General features: G+C 51.2%; 1 protein-coding gene across 5 annotated transcripts in view; it reads right to left on the reverse strand.

The window, feature by feature from the left end:
* ALDH1L1 (aldehyde dehydrogenase 1 family member L1) overlaps positions 1-15,663 on the reverse strand; it is an 81,644-nt gene that overhangs the window by 40,329 nt on the left and 25,652 nt on the right. For all 5 annotated transcript variants that reach the window (XM_010380569.2, XM_010380570.2, XM_010380566.2 and 2 more), the window contains exons 3-9: positions 14,659-14,893; positions 13,634-13,799; positions 11,738-11,839; positions 10,878-10,973; positions 9,760-9,897; positions 6,991-7,116; positions 3,415-3,506 (exon numbers count right to left, since the gene is read on the reverse strand). In XM_010380569.2, the coding sequence (XP_010378871.2) occupies positions 3,415-3,506; positions 6,991-7,116; positions 9,760-9,897; positions 10,878-10,973; positions 11,738-11,839; positions 13,634-13,799; positions 14,659-14,893 (955 nt within the window). The remainder of the gene's footprint in view (positions 1-3,414; positions 3,507-6,990; positions 7,117-9,759; positions 9,898-10,877; positions 10,974-11,737; positions 11,840-13,633; positions 13,800-14,658; positions 14,894-15,663) is intronic.

Here is a 15,663-nt window from a genome sequence, read left to right on the forward strand (position 1 = left end):
GGCGTTCAATTTAAAAACGTATGAATTGTTTATTTCTGGACTTTTCCACTTAATATTTTCCAACCATGATTGACCATGGGTAACTTAAACTTCAGAAAGGAAAACCACAAATAAGGGGAGAACTACTGTACTGGAAGCTCCATCTAGGGCAATTAGGCAAGAAAGAAACATTAATCCAAATTGTGAAGGAAGAAGTTAAATCATATCTTGTCACAGATAACATGATCTTACATGTAAAAATCTTTAAATGGGCCAGGTGTAATGCATTACCCTGTAATTCCAGCACTTTGGGAGATCAAGGTGGGAGGATCACTTGAGACTAGGAGTTCAAAATCAGCCTGGGCAACATAGCAAGACCTTGTCTGTAAAAAAAATTGTTTTAAGTTAGCTGGGTATAGTGCTGCATGCCTGCAGTCCTGCTACTCAGGAGGCTGAGGCAGGAGGATCACTTCAGCCCAAGAATTTGAGGCTGCATTGGGCTACGATCACACCACTTTTCCAGCCTGTGTGACAGAGCAAGACCATGTCTAAAAAACAGAAAAAGAAAACCTTAAATATTATGCGCCTCCAAAAGACTGTTAGAGCTAATAAAGGAATTCAGCAAAATTGCAGGATACAAAAATAACATGCAAGAAAACAGTTGCAACTCCATACACTAGTAATGAACAATCCAAAAAGAAAATTAAGAAAACAATTCCCTTTACAATGGCATCAAAAGAATAAAATAAGGATAAATTTAACCAAGTAGGCAACAGAGTTGTACACTAAAAACTATAAAACGTTGCTGAAAGAAATTACAGAAGATCTAAATAAACAGAAAGCCATCTATGTTCATGGACTAGAGAACTTAATATTGTTAAGATGACAATATTGCCCAAAGGTATCTACAATTTCTATGCCAACTCTATTAAAATCCCATGGTTTTTTGCAGAAATTACAAATATCATCTTAAAATCATATGGACTATCAAGGGACTGTGAATAGTTAAAACAATCCTGAAAAAGAACAAACAGGACTCACATTTCCTGATTTAAAAATTTACTACAAAACTACAATAATCAAAATAGTATGATACTGGCATAAACACAGATATATAGACCAATGAACAAGATAGCTTAGAAATAAACCTAAACATATATGACCAACTAATCTTCAACAAGGGTGGCAAGAATACATAATGGGGAAGTGATAGTACCTTCAACAAATGGTGTTGGAAAGACTGGATGTCCACATGCAAAAGAATTAAATCGGATCCTTATCTTGCCCCACACATAAAAATAATCAACTCAAAATATATGAAAAACTTAAAAGTAAAACTTAAAACTGTAAAACTAGAAGAAAGCATAGGGGAAAGTCTCCATGACATTGGTCTTTGCAACGATTTCTTGAATATCACACCAAAAGAACTGGAAACAAAAGCAAAAATATACAAGTAATATGCATCAAAGTAAAAAGCTTCTGCAAAGCAAAGGAAACAATCAGCATGGAATGTGAGAAAACTTCTGCAAACCGTATGCCTGATAAGAGGTTAATCCCTAAAATATGTAAGGAGTTCCTACAACTCAATAGCAAACAAAACAAATAATCCAATTTAAAAATGGGCAAAGGCTTGAATAGACATTTCTCCAAAGAAGACATACACATGACAAACAGGTACATGAAAAGATGCTCAACATCACTAATCACCAGGAAAATGCAAATAAAAACTACAATGAGATACCATCTCATCACTGTTGGGCTGGTTATTGTTCAAAAGGAAAGAAGAAAAGGGGAGAGGAAGGAAGATAGGAAGGAAAGTAAGTATTGGCAAGGATACAGGGAAAATGAAACCTTTGTACACTGTTGGTGGGAATGTAAAATGGTGCAGCCTCTATGGAGAACAATATGGAGGTTCCTCAAAAAATTAAAAGTAGAACTACCATATGACCCAGCAATCTCACTGCTGGGTATTTGTCCAAGAGAACTGCAATCAGGATCTCAAATTCCCATGCACTTCCACATTCATTCACAACAGCCAAGATGTCGAAACAACACAAATGTCCATCAACAGATGAGCAGATAATATGGTCTATCTGTACAATGAAATAAGATTCAGCCATAAAAGGAAGGCTATCCTGCCATGTGCCACAACAGGGCTGAATTTTGAAGACATCATGCTAAGTGTAACAAGCCAGTCACAGAAGGACAAAGGCTGTATGATTCCACTTGTATGAAGTACTAGAGTGGCCAAGCTCAACAGAGCAAAAAGAATGGCCGTTGCCAGGGCTGGGGGAGAAGGAAATGGGGAGTGGCTGTTCAATGGATAGAAAGCTTTAGTTGTACGATAAAAAGTTCTGAAGCTCTGCTGACCAACACTGTGCTCATAGTTAACAATCCTACAATGTAAAGTTATAATTTTAAAAGGGTAGATGTTATATTATGTGTGTGTGTTTTTTTTTTTTTTTTTGGCCACTTTTTTTTTTAAAGGACATACACTCTTAACTATTTACAGTTTTGCTTTCTTTGCATCCTCAGCTCAGTAGCTGTACACAAGGCATGGCCTGGCCTCTGGACACCATTCTCTCAGGTGTCTGACCTTCTTCTTGGCATATTTTTTACAAAACAATTATTCTAAACTGCATACTGCCTCACAGTGAGTTACTAGAGGTCCACAGTGCCCAAGGTTTCCAAGCACATAGGCCCAACTCAGCCGACTCAGCCCCAACTGATGCATGGTAGATTGCAAAACTGGTCACAGCACCCACCCCTGCAGTGACAGCCTTGGCCCTGTGAAGGTGCAGCACCTGCTAGCAAGATGTGGAGTTTCCTTCCCCACCCCTGGAAGCTGGACCTGTTCTGTGACTCATTTTGGCCAACAGAACGCAATGAACACGGGCTCCTGCTCTCCCTCCTGGAACCCAGCACCACCACAGGACCAGCCAGCCCCAAGCTGACCCGGCAGCTTATGTGAGGCCAGCTGACAGCAGCTGAATCTGATGCAAATCAGCTGAGCCCAGCACCAACTGTCGTCCCATAGAACTGTGAGCCAAGGACATGGTGTTGGTTGAAATCTCAATGTTTTGGGGTGCGTTGTTGCACAGCACAAATGGTTGGCACAATACATAACCCCAATTCTCCTTATGAACTCGGTACTGTTCTTCTGAATCAACTCCTCCCAAATTTCTTCCTAGAACTTCCCCGGGGAGGCTGCATGCAACTGCGCCCCTCTTAACATTTGCATAAAGACCTGCAACCATTCATTTGTGCTGCCCACCCAGTTGTGCATGCAGGAGACCTGCACACTGGCCCTTCCTGGGTCCCTGGCCCACATGATCCATGAGTAAGCAAATGATTGTTTCCTGCTGCTCAGTTTTGCAGAGATTTGTGACACAGCACCAAGTACCTGGGACAGGACCCCTCCACTCCTGGCCTTACCTCACAACGTCCACAGACGCGGCCCCTGACTTGAAGAAATCAGTGGAGTCTTCAACCTCCAGAACGTTGGGGAGGATCCGCTGCCAGGCACTCTGCAAAGCAAGGTCTGGTGAGAGGGTGGCCCCAGGGGAGCTGGGGACAAGTGCCACTCTGGGACAGCAACCCCTGAACAGACTCGTGGATGGCCTGGGGCCAGGCTGGGCTTCTCTATGTACCCTCCAAGATGTTGCCTCTTCCCAGGAGGCCTAACGGTCCTGGAGTGACCACCTTCTGGGAAAGAAGGAGCTGCCACAGCCCAGGCCCCTCTGATGCTGGCTGCTGTCCTCACGGTCACCTCACCTCAACCCCCAGCTTCTCTGAGGTCCCCATGGCAGTCCAGCTGGTGGAGGACAGACGTGTCAGGCCTCTAGGCATGGCTGGGGACTACAAAGGCAGGGCCCAGCTGCTCCTTAGCCCCATTCACCTTGGTGTTAGCTTTCAGGTTCTGGTGTCCCCAGGGTGACACCGATGCCCGGGTGTTGTAGCAGCAGGCTAGGGAGAGGGTGGGCCTGAGGGTGACTATGAGGCTCACATATGGGCTCAGGAGACCTGGGTCTTGGTCTTGGTCTTGACCAAGATGCTAACTGGTCTGTGTCCTATGAAGGATTGAGTCTGGGACCTATGGAGGGCAGTAGTGCCAGCCAGCCGGCCCTGTGGATGCGGTGCTCAGCTCCCGCCAAGGCACCCAGTAAGGCTGTCCAGCAGTCAAGATGGGACGACTGCTCTCTGGGCAGGCTGCTGGTGAGGCCCGGTGGGGCAGGAGCCAGGAGGGGCTCCAGCAATATCAGGCCAGGTCCTCACTCTCTGGATGAACTCCAGGCCATTGTCAATTGTGGGCCCAGGATGGGGGTGAGGCATGAGATGCTGGTTCAGGCCCAATCAGAACCAGTTCCCCCAACACCTGGCACAAGCACCCCTGGCTCTCCTCTTTCTTTCTTGGAAAAATGTCATGGATCTGCCCTTCTCATCCTCAGGGTGACCATCAACACCACGACAAGCCACGTGCTGTCTGCCGCACACCTGCTGTCTGCCCTTTGAGGCCTCTGCTAGGCTCTCACCTGCTGGTGACACCTTCCTCTGACTCCCCAGCTAATATTTAAGTCCTGGGCATCCTTAAAGGTCCAGTTCCTGTGTCACCTCTTCCCCAAAACCTTTGCTGGCCACTCTACTGGCAGGATCTACCTGCCTCAGACCACACCACTTGGGGCCACCAGTCATCCAGTACTGGATGGCTACTGCTAGCGTCCAGGGCCCTTATCAGATGAGAGTGGAGCCACAAAGGGGCAGTGCGGCAGACTGGTCACTGAGTGCACCACAAAGCCAGAGCCCACCAAGCCATCAAAATGCAGACAGCCCCTCAGTGCTGACAGCAGCTGGGTGAGGATTCTGTGTGTGAGGCAGGCAGAGTCTGGACTACAGGGAGAGTCAGTAAACACAGTGTTTGTACCATGGGCAGCACCTGCCCAGCCTCAGCTCAGGAGGGCATAGGGGGTTGTGGCCCACTACCTGCCCAGCCCACAGTGGGCTCTTGGAGTGTTCTGCTGGACAGTCACAGGCTAGGCCCCTCCAACAACACCAGGGAGCTGCACAGCCCCAGACCGGCCTCTCCTCATCTTGGCCATGTTCCCTCTACCCCATTGGTCTCCAGATCACACATCCTGAAGGCCGAGTGCAGCTGTGAGCAAGAGGCCTAATGATAGCCATCCTAGCCATGGCCTTAGGGGGCTGCATGGTGAAGAGCTAGAGGAGGACTCGAGCGCAGCCCTCTAGAGCCTGGACTCCACTCCTCAGGCCTTTGCTCCGCAGGTGGGACATGCAGGTACTGAAGGCACCTACTGCATAGAGTTGTTATCATGAATAAACACGCTGCTCTTCCAGGAGGACCTGGAACTCTGAATGTGCATGGTGAACAAATGCAAACCTGAAAGAGCCAATCCTTCAAGATGGATCCCCAGCAGCTAACTGGGCCTAATTTTAAAACACAGCCAAGTGACTATTTGCTTTCTAGGGGTCACACATGTATTCTGGGTTCCCCCAAAACCTGCACCATTTTATCTTTGGGTCTTTCAGAGCTCACCTGAACCAGCCAATCAGGGCTCAGCTGTACCAACCAATTAGAACTGGTTTCAACCCTTCCTTTGCATGGGGACCTGGGTGAGAGCTTTTTCTATAAAATCCCACCCTTCCCGTTGTTCTCAGGAACGCACCTTCCTGTTACACCAGAAGCTGCCTTTGGATGGTTTGCAAACTGGTCACTGGAATAAAGTCTCTGTTCTCCAAATTCATTTTCTGAGAACTTTTGTCCAGAGTACACACTCTAGAAGTATCTGCTTTTCTCATGAGATGCTTAGATGTATTGTCAATGGGTACTGAGTTCCTCAAAGATGCCAGCTACTGAACTAAACCTTTTCATGTGTGTTATCTCCTCTACCAGTCACAACATCCATTGAGGAAGGGCTTGTTATTCCCATTTTACAGATGCAGGACTCAGCTGCAGCTGTTGTAAGATAGCATCTTTTGACTCAGGTCAACATCTACAAACAGATGACCCCAGCTCATACCCAGAGCCACTCAGCTGTGGGCTCCAGGAGGGCTGTCTGTCCAGCTGGCCCTGCAACCCCAGGGCAGACCAAGTCAGGGCCAGAGCAACTGCTCGAGGGATATGTTTGGAATAAATAGGACTTTTTTAAAATAGACATTCAAGGTGTTCCACTTTCAAGGAGGAAGTTACTGGCTCTCAGCGCCTTTGGATCACGCAAGTGCCTCACGTCCATCCTTGCTGAGCCCTGCCCCACATGTGCTGTTAACACCCAAGGTCCCCAGCTGTGACCGCCTGACTCTGCCCCTCACCCCCTGGGCTCCAGCTACAGTGCCCTCCCATGGCAACTCCCTGAACACAGGGAGGCCTCTGCCCTGTTAGGGCCTTGCCATTTGCTGTTCCTTCTGTCTTGAAGGTCTTCCCCCAGCTCTCTTCTCTCCACCCAGGGAAGAAGGATACAGTGGGAGGGAGCATGAGGGTCAGGAACAAATCCCGGGAAGTGAGTGTAGATGGAAATTCATGTTGAGAAGACTGAGTCTCAGAGAGGGAAGCTCCCTACAGCATCACAATGGGGCAAAGCTGGATTGGAGCCCAGGTGTGCCTCACAGGCAGCTTGTGTTGGTCACAGCCTAGGAGGCTGCCTCTGGTACAGCCTTTCTGTAAGTCTCCAGTGCTCACATTCTAATCATGGGGACATGGGCTTGACACCTGACTTTCAAATATTCCAGGAGCTTCTGTTTCACTCATTAACTGTTGACAATGAGCCCTTAGAAGAGTCAGACTCAACTGGCCAGATCCCAGGGTCCCAGTTGCAGAGGAAGGAGCAGCAAGAAGACAACAGAAAGCTCAAGACAAGACAGAACCAACACTGTACTTGGGGCCAACACAGACACCCACAGAGGGCTGGCACTGCCCAACTCTGGGGAGCGCAATTTGCAGAACACATGTGCTCGGCACAACCTGCACAACTGGATGGCAGCCCTGAAGTTGCCTCTTACCCGCACAGCCTCTGCAGTAACCAGCTCCGCCTCCGTCAGTTCAAGGGCACTGCTGGCTGCCCCCTTAAAGAAGTTCGAGGCCAGGATCATTTTGCCATCCTCCAGCTGAATGTTCTTCACCAGCAGCTGCAAAAGGAAGGATTTCATAGTTCCTGTGGTCAGACCTGAGGCAGCGATGAAGGCGTTCCACACAGGGTGCTGTGCCGGGCACTCCAGCCTTGTCTCCACCCTTCAGATGAGGATGGAGCAGGAGTCCCAGGTTAGTGATGAGGAGTTCACAGTGGGGAGGCCACTATTCCAGGGACAAAGAGGAAATTGCAGAGCTTGTGTCCCCTACCAGCTGCTTGATTTTCCATCACTCACTCCCACCACACTTTCACTTTGTTTTTAAGTGTAATGACTTTATTACTTCTATAAAAAAGGATTTCTACTGATCAAAAAAAGAAAATGTCATTCAGGCACCACATAGAAAGTAAACTTAGAAAAACAACTAATCCTACAATCACCCAGTAGCTCCCAGAACTGCCACAGACACCCCTGGAGAACATCACCAGATGCCTGTGTGGGATACAGAGGTGGGAAGAGGAGAGGCTGAAAAAGGGTCTGGCTGGCCCTGCAGTCTGCAGCTTCAGGACAGCACTTCAAGCTGGTCCCAGGTAGAGCCTGCGTCCAGCCATCAGTTCAAGGGAATTCTGGCTGCCAGACATGAACTATCCGCATTGCAGCTCATGACTCTGGGATACTCTAGTGTCTGCCTCAGATTTACTGTATTTAATAACATGTTTGAATTGTTTGGGGCCTGCTTGTTTATCAATAGTTTTTCAACAAATGCTTTTGTTAGGGGCCAGGAAAAAACACATATAAAAAAAGAGTTATGGATAAGCTCATGGGTGGGTGCATGTCTCTATGCGTTAAGAGTGGCAATGTAAGAATGGCACCCTCTATGCATGCTCTGCCAGAACTGGAACTGGCCTCTCGGCCTGACCCTCACTCCTTTGCCTTTCAAAGATGTTCTGGCACTTTCTGCAAGCTAAAGCCCAGCCAGACCTCACAGGGCATGCCTGAGAGATGCTTCAACCCAGGGTCTTCTGGGTTGATCTGTGGGGAGCAGGGTGTGTGTGCTCAGCTGGTCTCTCCTCACTCCCCTCCCACCCTGACCACCTCTAGACAGTGGACCAAGCTATTGTGAGAGAGCCAGTAACCTCAGCTTCCTCTTAGACACTTAGTTGCCTTTTTTGCACTGCTGTCTTTGCGGTTCTCTGGGCAGATGCTGTGGGTGCCCCGCTCAGACCCCTGTGGCTGGTGCCCTGTCCTCCAGCTGCAGCAAGGGATGGATGATAATGGCCTGAACTGTCCCCTCCTTGCTTGCTGTGGATGGATAAGAGCTCCTGAACACAGAGAGGCCAAGGGACTATGCCTGGGGGGTCCTCCACCCCACCCCAGGGGCCACTGAAACCAAAGGCTACCAGAGGTGGGGACAGGCAGGTATAATTGGAGAGTGCAGTTAATACTCCAAAGCCCACCCTGGGAGCAGCCCCAGGCTAGACTTCTCCTGAACTTTTACTTTACTTTCCTCTGCCCTTACTGCCTGGCATGATTTTTCTGGAACATTGCCTCAATAAATCACTTGCACAAGAATTTTTACCTTAGATGCTGCTTCTAGGAAACCTGACCGCAGACAGATATTCTCTTGCAACTGCATATATCAGTCTTGGATACCCAAAACACTACATTGCAGACATCAACAGCAGCCTAGACCTTCTGAAAGGGGAGCACAGCAGACTGGACACCAAGAGTGAGCAAAGGCCAGGCCCCAAACTGCCATGCTTCACTCCAGCTGGCTGGACACAGCAACACAGCTGGGGGTACCATGCCCACTGGGTTTGTCCAGACCCTGTCAGTGTGTGGGAAGACCCCTGCCTGCCCTCTCTCTATCCCCAGCTGCTCATGTGAGAAGGAGTAGTAGAGCACATATGAACAGGAAGCTACCATGGCCAAGACCAGTATCACAGCTTTGGAGCCAGAATTTTAGCGTTTGAATCCCAGCTCTGCCACGAGCTAGCTTGGATGATCCTGGGCAAGTTATTTAAATCTCCGTATTTTCCTCTATAAGGATATTATATTTATACATATATCATAGTGTTGTTGGGCAGATTAAATTTAATGCGTATATATTGTTCTGGCATAAAAGGTGCTCCATCAGTGTTTGCTGGTACCGTGAGTTGTAGTCTGCTAATAACAAGAGCAGGTGGCCAGCATGGCTCCCAAGGCTCTGCACATGCTAAGTCCCCACGGCATCCCTGTTCAAAGAGATGGGAGCTGAGGCACAGAGGCTTAATGATCCCACGCCCAGAGGTGCTTCTGATAGACCAAAGACAGGCCCTGAGCCCAGGCTCCCTGGGAGGGCTTCTCTCTGATTCTGCATTTTCTGACACCCACACAGGGCGCCCAGCCTGTGCAGGGGAAAGAAAGAGAGATCAGACTGTTACTGTGTCTACGTAGAAAATCAGTAGCCTGGAGATGGGTATCTAGCCAGGAAGGGTAGGCAGCCCAGCTTTTCCAGAACAGAGTAGTGGGTAAACTGCCTCGGACACCCTCTGCTCAGGGCCAGCCAGGTGGTCAGGGACAGATCAGGGTCAGTGTTCCCTCCTGGGTCTGGTTTTTTCCATTTTCTCCAGAGGAGCCTAGGGTCTTCCTGCGAGGCCTGAGTCCAAGGACAGGAGCACGGGTGACTTTGAGCAGGCAAGTAACCCACAGCCATGCCCTTACCATTTTGTCATCATTCCCAAAGAGGATGAGTCCTGCTTTGGTGACCACCCCTGGCCGATGGGCTCCTGGGATGGGCAAAGCATCTCCCTCGGGCACCAAGCCTGAAGTATTCAGCGTTGAGTTGAAAAATGTCAGTTTCTGTCAAGGTAAGAAAAACCGGAAGACAGTGGGTGAGAAGAAGTCCCCGAAGCCAGCAGCCCAGACACGTCTGAGCAGGGCTGGGAGGGGGAGAGGGGCCAGCGGCAGCTGAGATCTGGGAGCCGGCTCAAAGCCCATGTGACCCCTGAGGACCTTTCTGTTTGGGCACAAACGAGACCTGGAGGAGCCTCAGTGGCCTCAAGGAGCTGATAGCAGGTCTGCCTCAACTCTGCAATAAGACCCTTCTCCTTGGCCCCATAAGCCCCTTCTCTTTGGCCCACGGCCTCAGACCTCAGGTGCACAGGCTGGGGGAGAATGTGCTCCAGGCAGCATGGATTGAGGCCACCTACTCTCAGGGTGCTGCTGAGGAGTGGTTGCTTTCATCAGAAGGTGCATTTGCTAGTACAAAGGGCTCTGCATTGATGAGGACAGCAGGCTTCCTGCCACAGTCTGGGCAGTTGGCTGAGGGTCAAGGGTCTGGACAGTCTGAGACCGTGTCGGGGACAAGACTGCCTTCAAGGTTTGCACAAAGACCACCACACACAGTCCTGCCACCCTGATGCCTCACCAGAGCCTGTGACCCCCAAGGCTCCCCATCTTTAGCATCTGGCCTGCCCATGGTCAGCCTGGCCCTGAATGTGCTGCCCCACCCTGCCTGAGGCCAAGTCAGAGTCAGCATTGGGCCTTAGGTCTCCACAAGCCCAGCAGTGAGACTCAAAATATTTCACAACCAATACAGCTGGGCCCCAGGGGCACTACAAGGGCCTGGAGGCTTCCAGCTATGCAGGACATCTATCGTTTAGCTACTGGAGGCTGGGTAGGTCTGTCATTCCTGGGGATGTTTAGGGGATACCCAGTGGGAGTAGGGGCCAGGGCAGTGGCTATTTATTACACCAACCAGTTCAAACATGTGTGGCAGTCTTATGGCCAGTGGGATATACCAATGCACCTGGCTGGATTCCAGCCATGCAGGGACACACCTGTAGAGGTTCACAGGCCTCTGTCCAGGCTCCTGGAACCTTGTCGTTCCCACGGATCCAGTTGTGAATGGCCTCTGCCGGCTGGTCCCAGTCGATCTGTGGGGAGCAGGGTGTGTGTGCTCAGCTGGTCTCTCCTCACTCCCCTCCCACCCTGATGAAGTCTGGACAGTGGACCAAGCTCTTGTGAGAGAGCCGGTAACCCCAGCTTCCTCTTAGACATTTGCAGGAGTCCCTGAGCTGGTGCCCCCAGTTCTGGGTGCTCTCTGATCCTCAGTCTCTCATGGGCTGAGCAGACTTCAGAATGGTTTGGGGAAGATAATGTTCTGTTGCTGTCAAGATGGCCCAGACTCTACACAGATGCCCCAGCACAATGTGCTCAGGCCCATCCCACAGGGCGCCACCTGCTTCTCCTCACTGGCAGGGCCCCTGTGGGTCCCCACACAGCACCCCATACTCCTGAGCTGAGACACAGCCCACAGGCCTCTGAGGTTCCTCGACTGGCTATTGCTCCAGAGACCTGCACTGTCCCTCGCATAGAGACTGCTCGCACTATGGCTGATGTTTTGCCCCCTAACTCCCATCTCCCTCCCTGTGGGCTTTGCCTGCCCATTCCTCCTAAAGAGGAACAGGAAAGAACCTGGAATGGACCTCAATGAATCTGTTTGCTGCCCTCCTAGGTGCCAGGGTCCTCCTCCTCCACGGCTCTCTTCATGCATCCCTGACCTGGGCTGCCCTGTCTTCTGGTCTCCAAGAATTACAACCTGCACCATCTAGGCTGAACTCCAGCCTCCTCAGGCTGCCCTCTACAACCCCAGTCTGCTCACAGGCAGGATGAGGGTGTGGAGGGACCCAGCACTCACCTTGGCCGTCTCCTTCTTCTGAATCCCCTCATAGGTGGCTCCTTCCTCAGGCTGAGGGAGTCTGGGGGCTTTGCCTTCAGCGATCAGCCTCACGGCCTGCACCTGGGGAGACCCAGTGGGCTGTTACCCCCAGCAGTAGGACCTTGCCTCCTTCCCAGCCCCAGGGCCTACATTGAGCCTGGACCCTTCCCCAGACTGACCAGACTTGCCTGGCACACAGCAGGCACCCAAGAAACACCTGCCGTATGAACAAGGGAGTCAGTGTGAACCTAACTTCTATTGCACAACAGACACAGACCCGTCCTCTCTACCTGGCAAAGGTTTAGATTACATAGATCTTACACCCTCTGAGATCTTAGATTATATAAACAGTAAAGCCCTGCAGGTATAACACAGATACAAATGTCCATGTTGCTGTCTAAGCCTTCTCTGCCTTGTAAGGAGAGTGGGTCCTGAGCCCCATGGTGGGCTTGAAGGTGCAAGTCTGGAGGTCTGAGATGAAGCAGGAAATAGTTTCTCTGTGACAGGAAAGAGGAAGGCGGTGGGAAAAGAATCAGGGGAGAGACAGAAGGAGAGCCAAGAAGCCTGGGCCCACGTGAGCAAGAGCCTGCAGGAAGAGATGGGGAGGTGCCAAGAATGGGAAGTGACCGAGTGTCAGAGCATCTGAGGCAGGGCTGCCCGATGGAGCCCTCTGTGGTGATGGACGAATTCCAAGTTTGCACGGTCCAACATGGTGGCCAGGGGACTTGGAATCTGGCTGAGACTGAGGAACTGAATTTTTCAGTATAATTCATTTTATTAATTTAATAGCTGCATGTTACCAGTGGCTGCCTTGTTGGACAGTGCAGCTTCAAGGAGTATTTGAGTTGCTTGCCGTGGGAAGCACAGGTAAGCCCCTTCTCTGTACCACTAAATCTCCAGCAAGTCTACTTTGTTAACTGTTTTTGTGAGCTGGTCAGTCTGTGGGGAAGACAAGTTTAACACAACTGAAAAATAAAAGGCAATGGCCAGGAGCTGAGGATGAGGGGACGGTGGACGCTGCTGCTGTGCTTCCTGCTGTGACCAAACAGCAAGGGCTCCCCAGGGCCTCCGTCCCTCCTGCCCCATGCCTGGACAGCACCTCTGCCTCTGGCTGTCCCTGTCAGCCCACCCTTGGGCAGGGGCCAGCAGCCCTCACATATGACCTCCATCTGTGGGCTCAGGCCCATGGCCTGCTACCCTGCCTCTCAGCAGTGCCAGCTGCCCATGGGACTGAGCCGCCCTGCTGCTCAGGCCACGTGACCACAGGTGAAGGCCTTCCCAGCTCCTCCTAGCAGGAAGCATCACCCCAGCTGGTGATTGGCTCATGAGGATCACATGACCCCAAAACTGGCCAATCAGAATCTCCCCTGATTTGTGATTAATGAATTCTAGGAGAAAAAGTGTTTCTCTTTTCTTGGAATCAAGAATTAGAATCCTTGAGCTACAGTGGCTATGTTTTCTCTAATTCAGGGCAGCCAAACTGAGAATGAAGCTAATCACACAGAAAAGCAGAATCAAAGAGTGAAGAAGGAGAAATAGAAACTTAATGACGTCATGGCTGAAGTTCCTGGATTCAGCAGGACGTGACCCATTCCCTGCCTTTAGCCTTGTCTATTAAACGGGCCCCAAAATGTCCCCTTTCTGCTAAACGCTTTTTGAGTTGGGGTCTGTCCGTTGTGAGCAAGAGTCCCTCCTAATACAATACACTGTTTGTCCTAATCCTGCCCCTAAAACCTTGAAGTGAGAGCTCTCTCCCTCCAGAATCCTGAATTTGGGGAACAGATTCCTGGCCTCCAGGAGCAGTGGGCTGGGTCTAGGGAGGGTGCTTGAGTGTACGTCCGGGTGGGCAGGGCGCGGCCGGCTCCAGGCCCTCACCATCCCTTTGATGCCTTCCGGGAAGAGGAAGCGGTTGTACAGCGTGCTCACGGTGTCATCTGGGAGCACCTCACACTCCTTCTGCAGCAGAAGGTCCCCAGTGTCCAGACCATCGTCCGCCCAGAAGATGGAAAAGCCCCCTTTCTTATCTCCGTGAATGAGGGTCCTAGGAAGCAGAAGAGTGAAACCCGGAGTCCGCGACGAAGCGCCATGGAGGACGCCCTGGGTGCAGGCCCGTGGGCCTGCCACCTTCCAGGAGGCCCTCTCTTCCCAGGGGTAGGACTGACACCGGCTCCGGCGGGAAACGGAAGAAGGAAAACAGCATGTATTGATAAGAACTATGGGCCAGGAATTGTGCTAAAAGCCCTATATGCCTTATGTAACTGAGTCCTCACAGCAGAGAAAACAGGTATACTCGGTTTACAGATAGGGAAACTAAGGTCCAGAAAAGTGGAATGACACCAACAAAGATCAGAGAGCCTGACTCCCAGCAGACCCGCCTCACTACGAATCCACTCTTCTCAACTCCAATGTTTTCCCTCTTTGACCACCCATCTGCCTTGTCACCCGCTTTGTTGTCTTCTTGGAATTCTGTCACGTCAGACTACCTTGGGGAAGCCATCCTTCACTCCATGTTTATCTCTTTCTACACAGTGTGCTGCCCAGAGCAGCGGTAGTGGAAGTTAGGATAGGACCCCCAGGCCACTGCCTGGGCTGGCACCTTGGACCCTGCGCCTCCTGGTGCCCTCTCTGTCCCAGCTGGGGGATGGGAACACTGACAGTGCCAGTTTCTCAGATAACTGTGGGAGTGCAGAGTGCTTAGCAACACCTGCTCCCAGAGCCTTCTGTCATCGATAACGTTGCACAGCCTGTTCTGTGGCTGACAGCTGGCAACCACAGGACAAGCACCTGCATGATGCCCACTCTGCATCCCTACAAATGCTTTGGGCTAATGGAAGGAGACAAGTCAGGCTGATGGAGGGACATGTATAGGGATGGCCCCCTGTGTTTTTGCCCCATCTCACCAGTTGATGGCCGAGGCCCCTCGGTGTCTAGGGAGCAGTGACGGGTGATAGATGATGGAGCCATGCTGGGGGGCATTGATTATCTCCATGGGGATGAACTGGCTGCAGAAGGGCAGGACGTTGAGCTCGGCCCCCAAAGCCTGGTATTTTGCCACCACTTCAGGCAAAGCCTGTCCTTTTGCGCGCCACCGGGAGAATTTGAATACCGGCACTCCATCCTTCTCAGCTTCCAGACCTGTGGGATGGTGGATAAGAAACTGGCCTCTCTCTATCACCCACCCACATGTGGCCAACTCTGCCTTCCCAGCAGAGTGGCCCATGGGCCTTCTCTCCATGCCTGCCCCCTCAGCCCCCACCTCCAGCCAGTCTCCACTGGGCAACACAGACAGACGCACCAGCCAAGCATGAGGCTCCGGGGACTGCCCTGCCTGCTCTGACTTCTGCTGAACTCCAGGACGTCTGAGTGCCTCCCTCTTCCAGATCCCAAATGGCTGACCTCTGCCCTCGCTCCTCTCCTGAGGCCTTGCCATCCCCATCACTGAGTTACTGTCTTATGGTCCCCTCTACTGCTCTCTCTGTGATGGGGACTGCCCCCCTGCAGATGGCATTTCTGCTTTGTCAGCTGTTCCCTGATGAAGGAATAAGGGGAAGAAGAGCAACAAGAGCATCCTCACCCCTTTCTGTCCAGTGGGTTCCTGTCCGGTGAGCCTCCCCCAGCCCAGCTTCTTCATCCCAGCCACAGTTGTTCCTTCCCAGAGCAATGGCTAAATCAGTTTTTCCATCATCCGTAGAACTAGCCTCAATATCCACACACCCCACACCCCACCCCGGGCCCAGATACAGCCTGGAGGGTCCCTCCTCTGCCCTATCACCAGCACACCCTCCTCACAGGCCTGGATTACAGGCCCAAGCTCCCAAGTTTTTGTAGTTAAAGCTTCCTCCTTTATCTTAGCCTTAGGGTGGGCAGCTGCTTCCTGCAGTCACTGTCCCTGATAACTTTGGGCT

The sequence above is a fragment of the Rhinopithecus roxellana genome, chromosome 1 (genome assembly GCF_007565055.1).
Source record: "Rhinopithecus roxellana isolate Shanxi Qingling chromosome 1, ASM756505v1, whole genome shotgun sequence".
NCBI lineage: Eukaryota > Metazoa > Chordata > Mammalia > Primates > Cercopithecidae > Rhinopithecus > Rhinopithecus roxellana.